The 16,303-nt window shown below is 53.3% G+C and overlaps 2 protein-coding genes across 16 annotated transcripts in view; one reads left to right on the top strand and one right to left on the bottom strand.

Annotated features, from left to right (window-relative positions):
• The first annotated feature begins 58 nt into the window (after positions 1-58).
• Dnase1 (deoxyribonuclease 1) lies at positions 59-16,056 on the top strand. 14 transcript variants are annotated; one of them, XM_076840295.1, is made up of 13 exons: positions 59-178; positions 2,148-8,443; positions 8,971-9,035; positions 10,929-11,049; positions 12,131-13,096; positions 13,468-13,625; positions 13,903-13,991; positions 14,118-14,201; positions 14,574-14,689; positions 14,872-14,984; positions 15,064-15,218; positions 15,309-15,405; positions 15,502-16,056. In XM_076840295.1, exons 6-13 carry the CDS (start codon positions 13,479-13,481, stop codon positions 15,553-15,555), a joined length of 855 nt encoding a protein of 284 aa, XP_076696410.1. In that variant the 5' UTR covers positions 59-178; positions 2,148-8,443; positions 8,971-9,035; positions 10,929-11,049; positions 12,131-13,096; positions 13,468-13,478; the 3' UTR covers positions 15,556-16,056. The 14 variants fall into 14 exon arrangements, with proteins under 14 accessions (XP_076696410.1, XP_076696406.1, XP_076696403.1 ...); XM_076840291.1 differs by having other exon boundaries at positions 2,148-3,113; positions 4,710-11,049; XM_076840288.1 differs by having other exon boundaries at positions 2,148-3,673; positions 4,710-11,049.
• Positions 15,638-16,303, bottom strand: part of Trap1 (TNF receptor associated protein 1) — a 29,149-nt gene continuing 28,483 nt past the window's right edge. Inside the window, exons 17-18 of one of the 2 annotated variants that reach the window (XM_076840284.1) lie at positions 15,987-16,059; positions 15,638-15,867 (exon numbers count right to left, since the gene is read on the bottom strand). In XM_076840284.1, the coding sequence (XP_076696399.1) occupies positions 15,766-15,867; positions 15,987-16,059 (175 nt within the window). In that variant the 3' untranslated portion in view covers positions 15,638-15,765. The remainder of the gene's footprint in view (positions 15,868-15,986; positions 16,060-16,303) is intronic. The other variant, XM_076840285.1, reaches the window with a different exon arrangement.

Here is a 16,303-nt window from a genome sequence, read left to right as displayed (position 1 = left end):
CTCGGGGGCGCGCTACGGCGTGGGGCAGGGCGAGTGGGCGGGGCGAGGCGCGGCTGTACCGCTCCGAGGAAGGCTGCTCAGGGTCGGGGGCAGAAGCCGGGTGCGCCCCACGCGTCGTGGTTTTGCGGGGACGCTTACGGGTGCAGCCGCGGCCCCGTCGCAGCACCTGCCGCGGAGCGTGAGCGCCGGGAAAGGCGGTGGCGCGGGCGGGAGCCTCACCCAGGGTAGCCCCGAGCCCCAACCTGTTGCGCCGGCAGGACCTGGGGGGACGTCGAGGCCCGCGTAGGGGCCCCGCTGCAGCCCGAGGCCTGGGCGGCAGTGCGGACGGCCGCGCTCAGAGGAGGGGAGGCGCGGGGCGCGAAGGGCCGATGCCAAGGGCTTGGAGCGGCCCGACCCGGTCGCTGTCGGTTACTTTCTGGCCGAGCATCTGAGTTAAGTGGGATCCCAGGCACTGTACGAGTGACCGCTCAAGGAGAAGGAGTAGGTTTGAGGAAAGATAATGTTTGCTGTTTTTTTAAACGTGTGATGCTCATAATGTAAAAGTCACCCCTTGAACCTGTGTGATTCCGTTGTTTTTCAGTCACAAGATTGTGCTTCCATTGCCCCTCTAATGACCCCAGGTGGAAACTGTCTGCTCTCCCTCCCCGTTTCCTTGTGTTCCGTCTCCCCTGAATCGTAAAACCAGGAGTTTTCTGTCTGGCTTTTACTAATTAAGGTTCATCCATGGTGTAACTGACTTAGCACGTCATTCCTTTTTGTGACTGAATAAACATTCCCTGTAGGCATACACCACATTTTGTTAATCAGTTAATTGACTTATGGGTGCTTCCTTTTTTTTTTTTTTTTTTGGTTACTCTAAATAATCCTGCAAGATTTTGTGTTCTAGAAGTGGCCTTACTTGGGTAAAACTATTTCTGGATTTTTTTGGGTAACATTTAGTTTTGCGTTTGTGGGGGGCAGACTCAGTGCCTCCTGCATACTAAACACGCATTCTGGGCTGGGGATGTGGCTCAAGCGGTAGCGCGCTTGCCTGGCGTGCGTCTGTGCGGCCCAGGTTCGATCCTCAGCACCACATACAAAGAAAGATGTTGTGTCCGCCGAAAACTAAAAATAAATAAATAAATAAATATTAAAAGAAATTGTTTAAAAAACACACACACACACACACACACACACACACATTCTATCACTTAGCTTCATCCCCAACCCTAGCTCTGACTGTTCAATTTCAAATGGTAGAAAAATTCCAAGATTTTTTTCTGTGTGATTGAGCTAGGAGGTATTACTTGGTCTCTGGGTTTGGAAATCTTAGTTTGTAGTATGGTTCCCAACTGGACTAGTTAAGTAGATAGGACAAGCCTGGAAGGCAGCAGGGAAGCATGGGTTGTCTGGAGGTTTAGCCGATGGAGATGCCTGCCTGACAATGTGTAGAGGTCAGTGCCATCAAAAGAGGAACTGAGTAGTTTCTCTAGAAGAGAGAGCATGCCAAACCAGTCAGGGCCACAGGGGAAGCCCCAGGGTTTGCTCAGGAGGAAGCAGGAGCAAAGGGAAGCCTAGGTGAGCACTTCCATGGGGCCTTGGCAGGAAAGGCACCTGGGACAGAGTGGACATAGGATTGGCTGATTTTAATAAGTTGGGGGTAGGGGTGCTAGGGCTGAAGCTCAGTGGAGAGCACTTGCCAAGCACATGTGAGGCACTGGGTTCGATCCTCAGCACCACATAAAAATAAAGATGATGTGTCTACCTTAAAAAAAAAATCTAAAAAAATGTATTGTGTCCATCTATATAACTAAATATGTGCAAATATATATGAGATACATTTTATGAATAAATAATTCCAGGGGCTTTGGGCTAGAGAGGGTTGTTCCCCAGATGCCTGGTATCTGGCCATGGGATGGTTTAGAGGAAGGAAAATAATGGTGTGTGAGTTAGATAAAGAGGGCAGTGGCTAGCCTATGAGTCGTACACTCCCTAGTTAAGTCTTGTACTCCCTAGGAATTAGCTAGTCCTGAGAGAGGCGGTGTTTTCCCAACAGCAAGATTAAATATCATAAGATACAGAAAATTTTTAAAAATGACTTGTATTATCTGGACATGGCTGGGACAATGGGAAAGTCAATTATGAGAGTATTTTTTTCCTCCAAACAGATTGGAAATGAAGTACTTCAGTTGCTTTTGGGATTTAACTCTCTTGGAAGCCAGGTGAAGAAAACCCTTTCTACCTCCCCTCCCTAAACCCATGTATTTAAGTAAAATGGATCAAAATGTGGCTTAAAGAAGAGAGTGCTTTAAACTTGGGATTCTCAACTGAATCACCATGTGATTTTCCGCACTTAATGGGTGGTCACTATCTTTATGCTTGAGAAACCTTGAGGGAGGAGCCCTGTTCTCAGATGATTCTGGTGGCCTCTAGATTAGGAAGCACTGTGTTTAACCACAGATGCTGAGTAGATTCTGGAAGCTGAAAGACATGCCAGAAGTCTCTAGGAAAAGGACAACTGGAATTTAATTTTAGGCCTAATCCTTTGAGAAGTGGAGTTATCCCTAACTGGGACAGCTTTCTCTTTGACCCAGGGTGAAGGATGTGAGCCTATTGACCAAGACCCTGTTGTGATGAATCTCCAGCAGAAACACTGGGATTAGGCAGAAGTCATCCACTGTGACTAAGCTGAGAGACAGTGTCCAGAAACTGATACTGGGTCCGTGTTATTTCCATGGGAATATTACTGTATATTTCCTGCTTTGCAAAACCCATAACCCAGGGAGGTAAAGGGACACTTCAAGTATTAAAAAGTGAGGCTTGACCTTGGATGGATGCAGAAGTGTGTGGGAGAAGCCTGTTGTTCCAGGTGTGGGCTCTGTTTTTCTAACCTACTGGAGTAGGTAATTTTTTGAGTCCAGGGGAAAAAGCAAAGAGGTTGAATGCTCTGATTATCACAGCCTAACTGTCCTGGAATAATTACTTTTTAGAAAACTTTTGGCATCTTCCACTGAGTTGATGTTTGAAGCAGTCCTGTGGAAGAAGTGAAAGCACTTGTCTCAGTTCTGCAAAGCCAAAACCTGTCCAGCTCCTCCTCGTTTATCTGGGCAGGGGTCAAGGAGAGTGCAGATTGAGTAAGCAATAATTGTCTTCTCAGTTTTTTTGGTTGTATGTAGTAATTTTACTTTTTCCTTTTTTTTTTTTTCCCAGTTGTACTGGGGACTGAACCAGGGGCACTTTACCACTAAGCTACATTCCCAGCCCCAAGGAGAGATGTCTGCTGGGTTCTTTTGAAACTTGGGGTGCTTCGTTTACTCTCTGCATAAGCAGCCTGTCCTCAGAGGCTCTGTTTGCCTGTTCTGAATAGGACCCCCCTGTCCCTCCAGGCTAATGATTCTCTCTCCTGGGTCTGTAGCTGGGGTGCGGGTTGAGGATTCACAAACACCTTTGTAGCAGGGGGAGGGAAACAGTTGGTCAGGAAAGGCAAGAAGTGTATGTAGAGATTGAACCTGGTAGAGCATTTATATTTTTATTTGGTGGTACTGGGGATCGAACCCAGGGCTGCTCTAGCACTGAGCTACATCCTCAGCCTCCTCTTTTATTTTATTTTGAGACAGAGTCTCACTAAGATGCTGAGGCTGGCCTGAAACTTTCCATCCTCCTGCCTCAGCCTCCCAAGTAGCTGAGATTACAGGTATGCACACCTGGCTGGCTGGCTTCTTTTTAATGATTTGCAGTACAGTAGGTGGAGCCCAGGGCCTCCTGCATGCTAGATAAGTCCTGTGCCCTGAGCTGCACTGCAACCCTCCTCAGTAAATAGTATACTTTTTTTTTTTTTTTTTTTTTTAACCAGGGGATTGAGCCCAAGGGTGCTTAACCACTGAGCTATATCCCCAGTACCCCCCCCCCTTTTTTTTTGAGATAGGGCCTCACTAAGTTGCTAAGGCTAGCCTTGAACGTGTGGCCCTCTGAGTCTCTGGGATTACAGGTGTGCACCATGTGCCTGGCCGTAGTGTGCTTTTTAGCAGGGCCATCTTTAAGATTTTATTTTCTTTGCTAGACCCAGTGGCACAGCCAGTAACCCCAGGGACTGGGGAGGTTCAGGAGTTTGAGGCCAGTCTTGGCAACTTAGCTGATAAGGCAGTGGCTGTGTGGTGGCGTCCCCTTGACTGAGGTCTGTTACAGCAGAATTGGTGTGTCACCTCCACTAAAGGCCCCTGTGGTTGCTGCGGGTGACACCCTCCTTCCTTGCTGCCTGCTGATCTGCTGGGGCTGGAGGAGCATCCTCTGTGCTGCTGCTCTGCTTATGCCTGTTGTGTGATAGGCTGGCCTGTGGGAAACTTGGGTGCGTTAGGCAGGTTCTGTGGCCCCAGCTGGCTCCTGGCTACTTTCTGGTGAGTTTGTGCTTCAGAAAAAGCCAGTCCCAGTGTTTGAGAACCAGCTGCCAAAGGTGGAAGGCATCACAGACCAAAGTAAGAGGACGACAGATCCAGTAATGCACCGACTGCAGTCTCCTGGGGACTAGAGGACGGAAGGTGTCTTGGGTGGTGGTGGCAGGAGGACGGGCTTTCATGCTGAGCTGGACGGAGGTGGGCTGTGCTGTCTGGAATGCACTCGGCCTTTCCCATGAACTCTGAACATGTCCACACAGTAGTCAAGGAGCAGTCCAAGCATGGGTCAAGGGCACAGCCCACTCAGCTGATTGTCTTAATGATCTATTTGCCCTTTAGGAGTTGTGACTCGTGCCAGGGTCTCCTGGTGGCAAGACCAAGATGGCTGCACACTTGAAGCTGGACCCCACACAGCACCCCCACCTCAGGTTTTCCCATCCCTTCCACGGAGAGCCTGCCAGCTGGGTTCAGCACCCCCAGGGGTTCTCGACCCTTGGTCTGGGACACCATGGCAGGGCACCTGTGACACACCCTCCCTAGGTCTGGATCCTTCCCTTGGTGCCTCTCTGCCCTAGGGATTCTGTGGAGTTCTCTTTTGTTGGTTCCTAGTTAATTTCTGTAAGTAATTAATTGTTCTCTGTACTGAACGGCCCTTGTCTCCGCGTTGGACCCACGGACAGACCTGGATTGAAGATATTGTGGATTTTAAATCGCTGGCTCTGGGATTCTATATTTCCTTCAGCAGTGTCGAGTTAGGATCTAGCAAAGCTTGTTCGACTCGGGGGTCTTTAGAGGTGTGCTTCTGGGCTTTGCTCACAGCTGCCTTTAATCCAGCTTTAATTTTTTTTGTTATCAAGGGCCATGCTCCTCTGAGGTTCTACCCAGTCTCCTGTGAGTTAGGAACAGTGACCCACGTGGGTTCTGGGGACTCTTAGTCCACTCCCTGCAGGGTCCTTTCCCTTGGGTCCTTTCCCCCTCACAGGCATTGATTGACTAGTCCCCAGCTGCAGGCCCCAGGGGACCCTCTGGGCATTGTCCTCTTCTCTACCCGCAAATCCTCATCTGTGTTGTCCATGTGTTCAGGGGTCCCTGTTGTCCCACTTTAAGCCTGTCAGGAGCTTGAAGAACAGGTGGCACCCACTTGCCAAGCTGGCCGTGTCAACACCCCTCTTCCCTTCCTTAGGACCCAGCCACCTGGGAATGGGAGCAGCAAGATGGCAGAGGCTGTGAGTGGTAGCCAGGAGGCAGCTGGAATCTGCCACCCCAGCAAGCTTGCACTTCTCCAGTGTCCCACAGCTATGTCATTGGTGACCTGAGGCCCCTCAGCACCTCCGCACAGAGCCTAAGTGAGGAAAGAGCCCGATCACTTAGGAGTTTATTTTGGTACCAGGGATTGAATTCTGGGGCCCTTGACCACCCAGCCCCAGCCCCAGCCCTGTTTTGTATTGTATTTAGAGAAAGGGTCTCACTGAGTTGTTTATCACCTCGCCTTTGCTGAGGCTGGTTTTGAACACACGATCTTCCTGTGTCAGCCTCCTGAGTCACTAGGATGACAGGCATGCCCCACTGCACCCGGCTCACTCAAAGCAGGGTGCTGGTGTTGGCGGCACATGCTGGAACTCTGAACAGGGACGCAGGGAGAAGTGCTCACCCCAGTGGACACCTGTGCTTCCTTGCATGTCCAGGAGAGGGAGCCTAGGAAGTCACCTTCCCAAGGTGAGGGGACTCTGGGAATGGTGCTGCTTCTGGGCCCCCTGATGCAGATGTCTGGCTGCTACATTTCCCCCTCGGTCAACCTTTCCCTTTCCACAGCCAGGCCTCTGTGTTTCAGGCCCTGCCCTGGACTGTTGCCTGTGCTAAGGTGGGAATGGAGGGAGGGCCTTGGGGAGCCCCTCATGCCAGTGGGGGATAGGGACAGGAGGGAGCATGGTGTATTAATTGCAGCCTCAGAAGGCATGTGTCCTAGAGGCCACCATGGGGCAAGGCCTTTCCCTGAGCACTGGCTCCCCACACTGCTGAATCCCCTGGCTCTCAGGGAAAACAAGTGTGCTTCCTGCACATGTCCCTGCCCCCAGAGGAGAGGTCAGTTGTGGAGAATGTAACAGCACATGACTTCTCCTGGGCAGTGCAGGTGGGGGAAAGACCTGGGTGAGCTCGGCACCATGGCCTCCTCACAACTGGAGCTGGGCTGCCCTGGCAGGGTCACATTGCCCCAGTGTCCTGTGCTGAGATCCTGAGGTGCCTGGGAGAGCAGAGGCTGGGTAGGAGCAGCCGCTCTGGCAGCTGCAGAGGGACATGCAGCCCTCAGAAGGCCAAGAGGGCAGAAGCCATCTTCACACCCTGCACCTGTGTCCAGGAGGAGGCCCGAGGACAAGCACAGGCCCTCTCGCTCACTTCAGGAGCCAGTGGGCAGCTTCTGGTGGGAGGACTGACCAGCTCCCGGCACATGCCATCCTTGTTAGGACGAGGCTGCCATGGATGCAGAGGCCACTGTCCCAGAAAGGTACAGCTCAGTCCCTGACTGCCCCACAAAATGGGCTTGTGTCCATCCTGATTCTCCCTCATCTGGCACTGTAGACAGGACATCCGTAACTAGGGCTGTTCAACCGCTACTGGTTGGACCAGCCCCACTGGTGTCAGCCCATCTCAAGTGACTCGGGGTGTTGCTCACAGATTAGCTGCTCCCGTGGAGCAGCCTGCAACAGACTAGCGCTGCCAAGGACGCGAGGCCCCAACACAGGACAGCCACCCCAGTCACAGGAAGGCTCCTGTGTGGGGTCCCTCCCCCCAGGGCCCTGGCCAGGCAGGATGCTGAGGCGTGAAGCCGAGGGCTGTAGGCAGTATCCCAGGGTGGGCCCCAGCTGAGCAGCAGTACCCCAGGGCCAGGATCCCCAAGGAGGAGGAGGCCAGAGAAGAGACAATCCCAAGCACCAGGAAGAGAATCTGGAAGTGGAGAATCTGGGAGAGGTCAGGCCTGTTGGGAGGAAGGGCCTAAGGTAGAACACAGGCTTTTGGTCAGGACAGGTGTGGGGCACGTGGAAGTGAGCAGGTCACAGGGCAGCTGGTCTTCACAAGGTCCCTGAGTGCCCCCCAGTAGGCTGTTCCTCTGGCCCTCCAAGGAGGTAAGTCTTTCGTGGAGGGGACACACCCAGACACTGCCTTCTGTCACAGTGGCTAATGCTTAGTCGAAAGTGACGAGGCACACTAGGAAATGGGAGCGTGGGAAGATGACTCACAGATGGGCTTGGGAACAGCTGTGGCTGACCCCTGAAGAGAAGGGGTGAGGGGAGTTCAGGGGCATTGGAATTCCCAGAGAAGATGAGGAGAGGGTTGTGGCTGGAGTCTACCTTTGGGTGGCTCTGTCAGCAGAGCAGGCCAGCAGAGCAGGACTAGGGAGCTGAGGGGAGGTCAGTGGAAAACACTATGGCCTGAGCCTTGGGACCCTGGACCTGTGTACCTCTCTATAGCTCCAGCCCCAGGGTGGACACAGGGAGCTGCCCAGAGCACTCCTTGTGCCTGTGGGAGGCTGAAGTGGCTTTGGAACTAGGGGATTTGAGAGGCATTTTCATGGTAGCACTTGGGGCCCTGCTGCATGCCCAGGAAGTGCAGCTTGTGGCTTGCACCCCAGAGGCATGTGCTGCAGGGGTACCCACGTACCCAGCATGCACTTTAGAATGTAGCTTTTAGGCAGACGACCTGTATTTGTGTTTTCCTGAAACCAGGGTGCAGAATAGTGGTGTGCTCAGGCTGGCAGAGCCCTCCTGGGAATGCTGGCTCCTGGCCTCCAGATGCCGTCTGCCCCCTAACGCACTGGGTTTGGCATGACTGGCCGAGCATGACAGAGCAGCCGTCACGAGTCTTGGCATTTCATGTGTGTTGTTCTGAGGAATTTTCCACCCTGGGTGGAAATGAGCAGAAATGAACTTGGGCTGGCAAGTGCAGGCCAGTCACGGGCCAAGGGCAGCACACTGTGCTGAGCGAAGCCTGTGACCTCCTCAGGGATTACAGTGACATGGCAAAGACAGGGCCTTTGTCCTCCAAGATGTATGGGGGCAGTGCATGTGCCTCCTGAGGTACGTCTAGCCCATTGAAGGGAGCTATGCCTTGGATGCCCACAGTGTCCCCTGTGCCCAGTGTCTCTGAGGACAGGCTTTTCTCTGGAGGGTCCTGGAGGAAGGGACATTCTCTCAGCCAGGAGGAGCAAGAAAGCTGAGTGCAGCTTAGCTGTGGGTGCCCTGGGCCTTCTAGGTGTTGCTGTGCGCACGGGGGACCTTACATGGACAGAGAGCCAGGGTCTCTGCCACAGAGCTTTCTGCTTGAGAAGTCGGCCATCTGGGAGTGTCAATGAGGAGCATGTTACAACCACTGAGCAGCAAGGGCCCCGTGGGCAGGGAGGGAATGGCCTCTCTGGGAGAGGTGACATTTAAGCTGAAACTGGGATGACATGACAAAAGGCCCCAGATGCTCAGGTGAGCAGAAGCTCTGAGCTGGAATTGCTTAGGTCATGGTAAGCATTGATTTCTCCTTAAGGACAATGAGAAATTGGTGACAGATTCCAAGCAGAGGAATAACGTGTTATGTGATCTGATTACACACTTAGGAGATGTTCTGGGACCGTGTGGACCATGGAGGTGTTTCTGGAAGCTGGGAGGCCACACAGCAGTGGTGAGCGGGCCAGTGTGGTGGCTACAGGATTGGAGAGAAGTGGACTCTGGATGTTTGGGGGAGGGCTGGGGACGGCAAGGACCTGGAGTGCTCTCAGGAATTTTAGCATCTGCATATGGTGGGGTCACTGCATTGGGTCAAGAAGGGGATGTTCCTGGGTTCCAAGCTAGCGCTGCAGATACTGGATAGCATAGAAAGGAATAAAGTGGGATGCAGCTTCAGGACCTTGGACTTCCCTGAGCAGCACACGCCTGATCTGAGAGTGACTTCGCACAGCTCCTTGCACCCTGCCTTGACCCATGTGGCCTGTGCCACTGCACATGTCCCTTTGAGGTCCTTTTATTATGGCGAGATTGCATTAAATCACTGAGTAGATCTTAAAGCAGGACATGGAACCATCTTTATTCAGCAGCCTGTAGTTGGAATCCACCAGCTGGCGGGTCAAGGGGCAGGCTGCAAATCTACACCCTTCGACTCCCTCCTGGGGTTAGAGCACACCTTTACAGTCCAAAACCACATTAATCATAAGTGGCTGTTGCTGATTCAAGACCATAAGCAAACATCAAGAGATCATAAGCAGAAGGGGAAGTAGGTCAAAATGATCCTCATTTGGTACAAGTTAAAGAATGGTTACTAATATCTAGACAACCAATCTGACAGGGTACATTGTCCAAGAAAAATGGGAACCAAAGAGAACAATTTTACATTGTATAAGAATTGCCATTTTGTGGGCTGGGGCTGTAGCTCAGTGACAAAGTGCTTTAGCATGCGTGAGGCCCTGGGTTTGATCCTCAGCACCACATAAAAATAAATAAAGGTATTGTGTCCAACTACAACTAAAAAATATTCAAAAAAAAAAAAAAAAAAAAGAGGGGCTGGGGATGTGGCTTAAGCGGTAGCATGCTCGCCTGGCATGCGTGCGGCCCGGGTTCGATCCTCAGCACCACATACAAACAAAGATGTTGTGTCCGCCAATAACTAAAAAATAAATATTAAACTTCTCTCTCTCCCCCCCCTCTCTCTCTTTAAAAAAAAAATTATAAAAACAAAAAGATTGCCATTTTGTGTTGCCAAACATGCTATGCTGTTTGATGGGCACAGAGGCAGGTATTCCCATGGGAGGAGCATTTCTTACATGATGTGGAGTCTCAGGGCAAAATGGAGTCTGTTTGGTCATTGCCTATAAAGTCTGGCCCATAACACTGTTCCTGATGGCGGTGTTTATAGGATTTTCTTTACACTTTGTTCCTGACTGCGGTGTTTGTAGGATTTTCTTTATCCTGTGACTTGGTTCATACTTGAGACCATTGTCAGGAGCTGCTTCCCTTTGTGTTTCTGTGGAGGAGACAGGAGAAAGCTGCAGATCCTTGTGGCTGATGTAAAAACAGCTCACCCTGATGTAAAAAAGGGGCCAGCTTCCACACTGTGGGCACTGGCTCTCGGCACACATATCCTTGCTGATACGACTGGAAATGCCAGGAATGCCATGCCTCTCTCTTCCCTGGTGCCCATCTCTGCATCTGCAAAGTAGGGGCCTTGAGAAGAGTGTACTTCACTCCTTTCCGCTCACCTTGGCTTGGCGTACTGGCCTGCCAGGGCCAAAAGAGTGGGCAGAAGAGACAGCACGGAGTCCAAGCCTAGGCCTCAAGGAATGTCAGGTACCCTGCTTGCCCCTTGGGACCTTCCAGCCCAGCCCCAGCAGCCCCAGCGTCATCCCCACTGGTCTGCAGACCTGCACACAGGAAAGGAAATGCATGCTGTGCACAGAGACTTGTGTTTGTACCCCCCCATATCTGGGGTTGAACCCAGGGGCACTTAAATCCCCAACCCTTTTTAAAAAATTTGAGATGGGGTCTCACTAAATTGCTCAGGCTGACCTTGAATTTGCCTCAGCTCCCAGGTTGCTGAGGTTGCCAGCATGTACTGTTATGCCTGGCTGTGCACACTCGTTTTGGGGCAGCTTGTTACACAGCAACAACTGGCTGAAACAAATGGAAATACCCAGAAGGGAAAGGTAAGATCATTGGTGGTACAGCATCTGAGAGGGCTTGTCCTCAGGGAGCGGGGGACTTTTTGAAGAGCTGCAGTGATTCTGTGGGAATGGTGTTGTGTCTACTGCTACTTAAACCTCAGGACAGCAGTGGAGGTGGTCCCACCCCTTCTGATGGTTGGGACCACCAGTGCTGAGTTGGGGGCTCACACTGAATAGGAGCCCTTGTTCTGAAGGCTGTTACATGCAGTGGGTGTCCAGGGCCCAGTCGTTTGTATAAGGCCTGAGTCCCAACCTTCTTGGTGGGTAGGAGGAGGGTGAGGATGGTGCCTGGGAGTTCCCAAGAGTAGGGAAGGGATGAGAGGCCCCCAGGCACCCTTGTCCAGTGTGCTGCAAACCCGAGCTACCTTTGACACACTGTGTCAATGGTAATCGGTGCCCCACATCCACCTGGAAACTGAGCAAGTCACCTCTGTGGAGCACAGTGACTTGCTAAGCCTGCTCCTGAGAACTCTGGTTTCTGACCAGAAACCAGACCTTTGAAAAAGTCTGATGGGGCTTCTGGTAGCTGGAGCAAGTTGGTGACTCCCATCTCTCAGGTGCCATAACAAAGTCCAGTGAACCTGTGCTGATGGCCAGAGGCACTTCTCAGTGCCCTTTGATTCCTTAAAGTTCAGGTTTACCCTCTGTTAACCCTCACTGAGCCTGCACTTAGTTCCTGGCCAGCAGGCCAGATCTGTAGTTTCCTGACTGACCTTAGCCCCTACTGACTCCTGCCCTGGAGGCCACCCTGCTCCCTGATCTCCCATAGCACCCCCTCCCCCAAGGTTCTTGAGCCTTGATCCTACAATTTCTGCCAGGCCCTCCCATTTCCCAAGGAGGGACCAAGGCCTCCCACATGGTTGTCCTTGGAGACGCAATAGCTCTTCCCACATGGGGCAGAGCCCCCTTAGATGGACTGCCTGAGCATGGTACCTAAGAAATACCCATGTCCTAAGCTTATGTGGCAAGAGGACTTCACAGATGAGACTAAGGATGGTGAGGTGGGGACATTATCCAGCTGACCTGGGAGGGCCCCCAAATGCAACCATGGTTACCTTTCTAGAAGGAGAATTGACAGACTGACAGGCCACATGATCACAGAGGCAGAGTGGAGAGCAGCACCCATGGCCATGCTGATTCCAGGCCTCCAGAACATGAGAGGATCAATTCCTATTGTCTTAAGCCACTGAACCTGTGACTTGTTGCTGTAGCCTCAGGACACAAACATGCATGGGAAGGCCAAGGATTCTGAAATGACTGGACCAAGGTGTGGCCTTGTGACCTCTTCACTGAAGGTCCCTGAGGCTTAAGCCTCTCCTGTTTCAGAAAGCTCCCTGCTGCCTGGCCCTGCAGTCCTCACCCTTACCCAGTGACACTGTCATGCCACGGCCTGCACCCCCATTCACAGCCCTGCTGCTGCTCAGCTGCCAGCCTGCCGCCTGTGATGGCTGATGAATTGGGAGGAACTGGGGTGCCCTGAAGGTCCTGGGCCAGAGTGGTGGGGCTCCGCTGGCAACATGCAGCTGTGTTCCTGGCTTTGGCCTTAGCTCCAAGGTGACCTCCAGGATCCTAGATCTGAGGCAGACGGTGGGTGAGAGCAGCCCTGCCCTCCAGCACACACCTGTGCCCATCCCTGGTGGGGAAGATACTGGATGGGCAAAGGACATTTACTAGATAGACACTTTACAGCCAAGTGCAAACATCATTATCAGCTGCTGTGTTCACCTCCATGATGGAGCCGGTCTGTCAAGGGCCACACAGGTGGTGCCATTGTTCTGCTCAGGTGCAGGCGCACGAGTGCCCTGGGGGCGGTCTCGCTGCCCGAACCCTTAAAACCCTGGCTGGGACCAGCAGTGTCTGGACAGAGAAGGAGCCTTGGCAGATCTGCAAGTCCTCGCTGTGTTGTTTCTTCCAAGAGCTCCCTCTGGAAATTAACTTTTTCTTAAAGCAGCAAAAGGAGAAAATTATCATCAAAGAATATTCCAAATTCTTAGCAGAAATCCCATCATCTCTGCAGACATCACCTTGGGTGAGTGCTAGGCTTGGTCATCTGTGGAGTCCTTCTAGGTGACCAGCCAGTCCCTGAGCAAGGAGGGGAGGCTCAGCTGTGTCCCACCAACAGAACAGGTTCTGCTTGGCAAGTGCAGGCTCTGGGAGGCTCTGGTGGCCCCAGTGGCTCAGGATGGCATGTTTCTGGGGCTTGTTTCCCCTGGTGGGTGAAGGAGGAAAACCAGGGACTTCTGTGGCACTGGGTGCTTGTCCCTCTGGATATGTGGTGAAAGCACTGAGGGTCTCCCTGGCCTGTGCTCTTGTAGCACAGCCATGAGGGCAGATGCCCTTGACCTTGGGGAGGCGGGGGCGAGGACGACAGGTGATGTCCCACTGTTCCCTATAACTCAGGTTCTCCCAGGATGAGGGGCACAAGGCCCATGATAGTGCTGCTTGCCTTGGCCAGCCTGCAGCTCGTGGTCACATCTCTGAGAATTGCAGCCTTCAACATACGGAGTTTTGGGGAGACCAAGATGTCCAATGCAACCCTCTCTAGCTACATTGTGCAGGTAAGTCTGCTCCCGAGGGCAGACCTCAGGGGGAGGGTGTCACAGCCCCATGAACACAGGGCCAGTGGTTTGGGCAGGGCAGCTCCGTGGGGCAACAAAAGCCCCAGGACCCTGGCAAGGTGAAGACGGGGCCTGCTGCACCATGAAGAATGTCCCAAGGAGCAGCCACAGCTCTGGCTGCGACCCTTGAGATGGGCAGGACCCGATGCCCCAGGCAGCTAAGGGCTGGAGTCACCACCCAGCTCCTGCTCAGTACCCGTGCGGCCCTGTCCCCTAGATCCTGAGTCGCTACGACATTGCTCTTGTCCAGGAGGTCAGAGACACCTACCTGACAGCTGTGGGGAAACTGCTGGATGAACTTAACCGGTGGGTGACAGTGGTAGGGTTCTGGGAGAAGAGACTTCCATGGTACAGCTTCACTTCATTCCAGTCCCAGGGACAGGAGGCAGAGCCCTGCTGAGGCCCTGATGGACCTTTGTTTCCCCCATCCAGAGATGCAAAGGACAATTACCACTATGTGGTCAGCGAGCCACTGGGACGCAGTAGCTATAAGGAGCAGTACCTTTTCGTGTACAGGTAAAACCTGGGCCAGTGCAGTCTGTGACTGCCAGGACCAGGACGAGAGAAGGACCCCGTCTGTACCCACAGAGCACCTCGCAAGTCTCAGGGGTAGTCCAGAGTCCAGTAAGCCCCTCCCTCTCCTGGGAGGATCCTAGGAAAGTGGGAGGGATAAGAACCCAATAAAAGAGAGCACTCCAGGTGGAGCCGACCACCCCTGCTTCCAGCCCCAGAGTGAGCCGGTGGCTGGCACCTGCTCCTCCCCAGGGCCACCTGCTAGTGCAGACCTGGTCCCTCCTGTTGCCCCAGGAAGCAAGTTCATTGAGATAATGTGAAGGAGCTGGCTGGTTCACCAGCCCCAGGGTCACCTCCTGCCTGGCGCTCCCACAGGCCTGACCAAGTGTCCGTGTTGGACAGCTACTACTACGATGACGGCTGTGAGCCCTGTGGGAATGACACCTTCAGTCGAGAACCAGCCATTGTCAAGTTCTTCTCCCCATATACACGTGAGTGTTGCTGAGCCTCAGCCCTACCCAGGCCGTCCCCACACCAGTTGGGATCTTGTTGTCCTTAATTGTTCAAGTCATGCAGGGGAAAGTCCACACCCTGGGGCACCATTGCGTGTCCTTTATCCCAACAGCTGAGCCTGCTTCTGCCTGTCAGGCGCTCAGTGTGTCTGTCTCCTCAGATGTCAGGGAGTTTGCCATCGTGCCCCTGCATGCTGCCCCAGCTGACGCAGTGACAGAGATTGATGCTCTCTATGACGTCTACCTGGATGTCCGGCAGAAGTGGGGCCTGGAGGTGAGACGGTCCGTCCTGTGGGCAGTGGGCTCTAGCAGCCCAATCAGTCCGAGGGCCAACAGGCAGGTGTCTCCCGCAGGACATCATGTTGATGGGTGATTTTAATGCTGGCTGCAGCTATGTGACCCCCTCCCACTGGTCCTCCATCCGTCTGCGTACAGACCCTGCCTTCCAGTGGCTCATTCCCGACACTGCGGACACTACAGTCACGTCCACACACTGTGCCTACGACAGGTGAGTAGGACACATCATGGGCGCCCAGCCTCAGAATGCATTACCAAGCCTCTGAAGCCCAGCCTTCACCTCCTGTCCTGTGTCACACAGGATTGTGGTCTCTGGAGCTCTCCTCCAAGCTGCCATTGTTCCCGACTCGGCTGTCCCTTATGACTTCCAAGTGGCCTACAGCCTGAGCAACAAGCTCGTAAGTGTGCACCCTGCCAGCTCGGGGTTGGTAGATGATGCGCCTCCTCCAGGGGAGGGGTGGGGCTAAGTCCCGAAGCCCTGTGTCTCCCTTCAGGCTGAGGCCATCAGTGACCACTACCCAGTGGAGGTGACGCTGAGGAGAGCCTGACGTCATTGAGTAGCATGGCTGTGCAGCCTCCAGCCAAGGCGGCTACCTCACTGGACATCTCAAAGCCTAGACAGCCCAAAGGTGGATTAAGAAATACTTTAATGGAGGTAAATAAAGCTCAAGAAGGTGGTGGTCTCTTGTCCTTACTGTCTCTGCTTGGGGACACTTCCCAGGCACATATCTCCTTTGTCACCTGGGAGGACCATGTCATCAGTGTCTCTCCAGGGCCTTGACGAGAAGGTCATTGAGGCGGCCAACCATGGGCCTGGGGTCGTCCACTAGCCCTGCTGCTATCATGGCGTTGTCATAGATCTGAAAGGCAAGGGTGGAAATGTCATTGGGCAGGGGACCCAAAAAACAAAGACAAGAGAGCAGCTTCCCACCTTCCAGGTGGGGCAGGGGCTGTCCTGGGCGGGCCCGGCTCCTCTCACCTGGTTGGCCAGCAGCTGGGCCAGCTCTGGCTCCTGCTCTCTCAGCTGACTGAGCTTCTTGATCAGCATGTGCCTGCAATATGGGAACCACAGGAGCTGTTGGCTCAGACCTCTACCTGCATACTGCTGACCCTCTGAGGGGGTTAACAGAACATTCCGGAAATGGCCAGTGAATCCCCAAACAACCCACCAATTTACTAATAGACTGTTAAAAACCACAGAAGAGCAAGTAGCCAAGAGAGCCCCTGGAGGATGCTGATGCACGGCAGGGCTCGGGGAAGGCAGATCAGCTGGCCTGTGGTGTTGGGCTCACCATC

Source organism: Callospermophilus lateralis, chromosome 19, assembly GCF_048772815.1.
Source record: "Callospermophilus lateralis isolate mCalLat2 chromosome 19, mCalLat2.hap1, whole genome shotgun sequence".
Taxonomy (NCBI): Eukaryota; Metazoa; Chordata; class Mammalia; order Rodentia; family Sciuridae; genus Callospermophilus; species Callospermophilus lateralis.
This window is presented reverse-complemented; position numbering and strand designations above follow the sequence as displayed.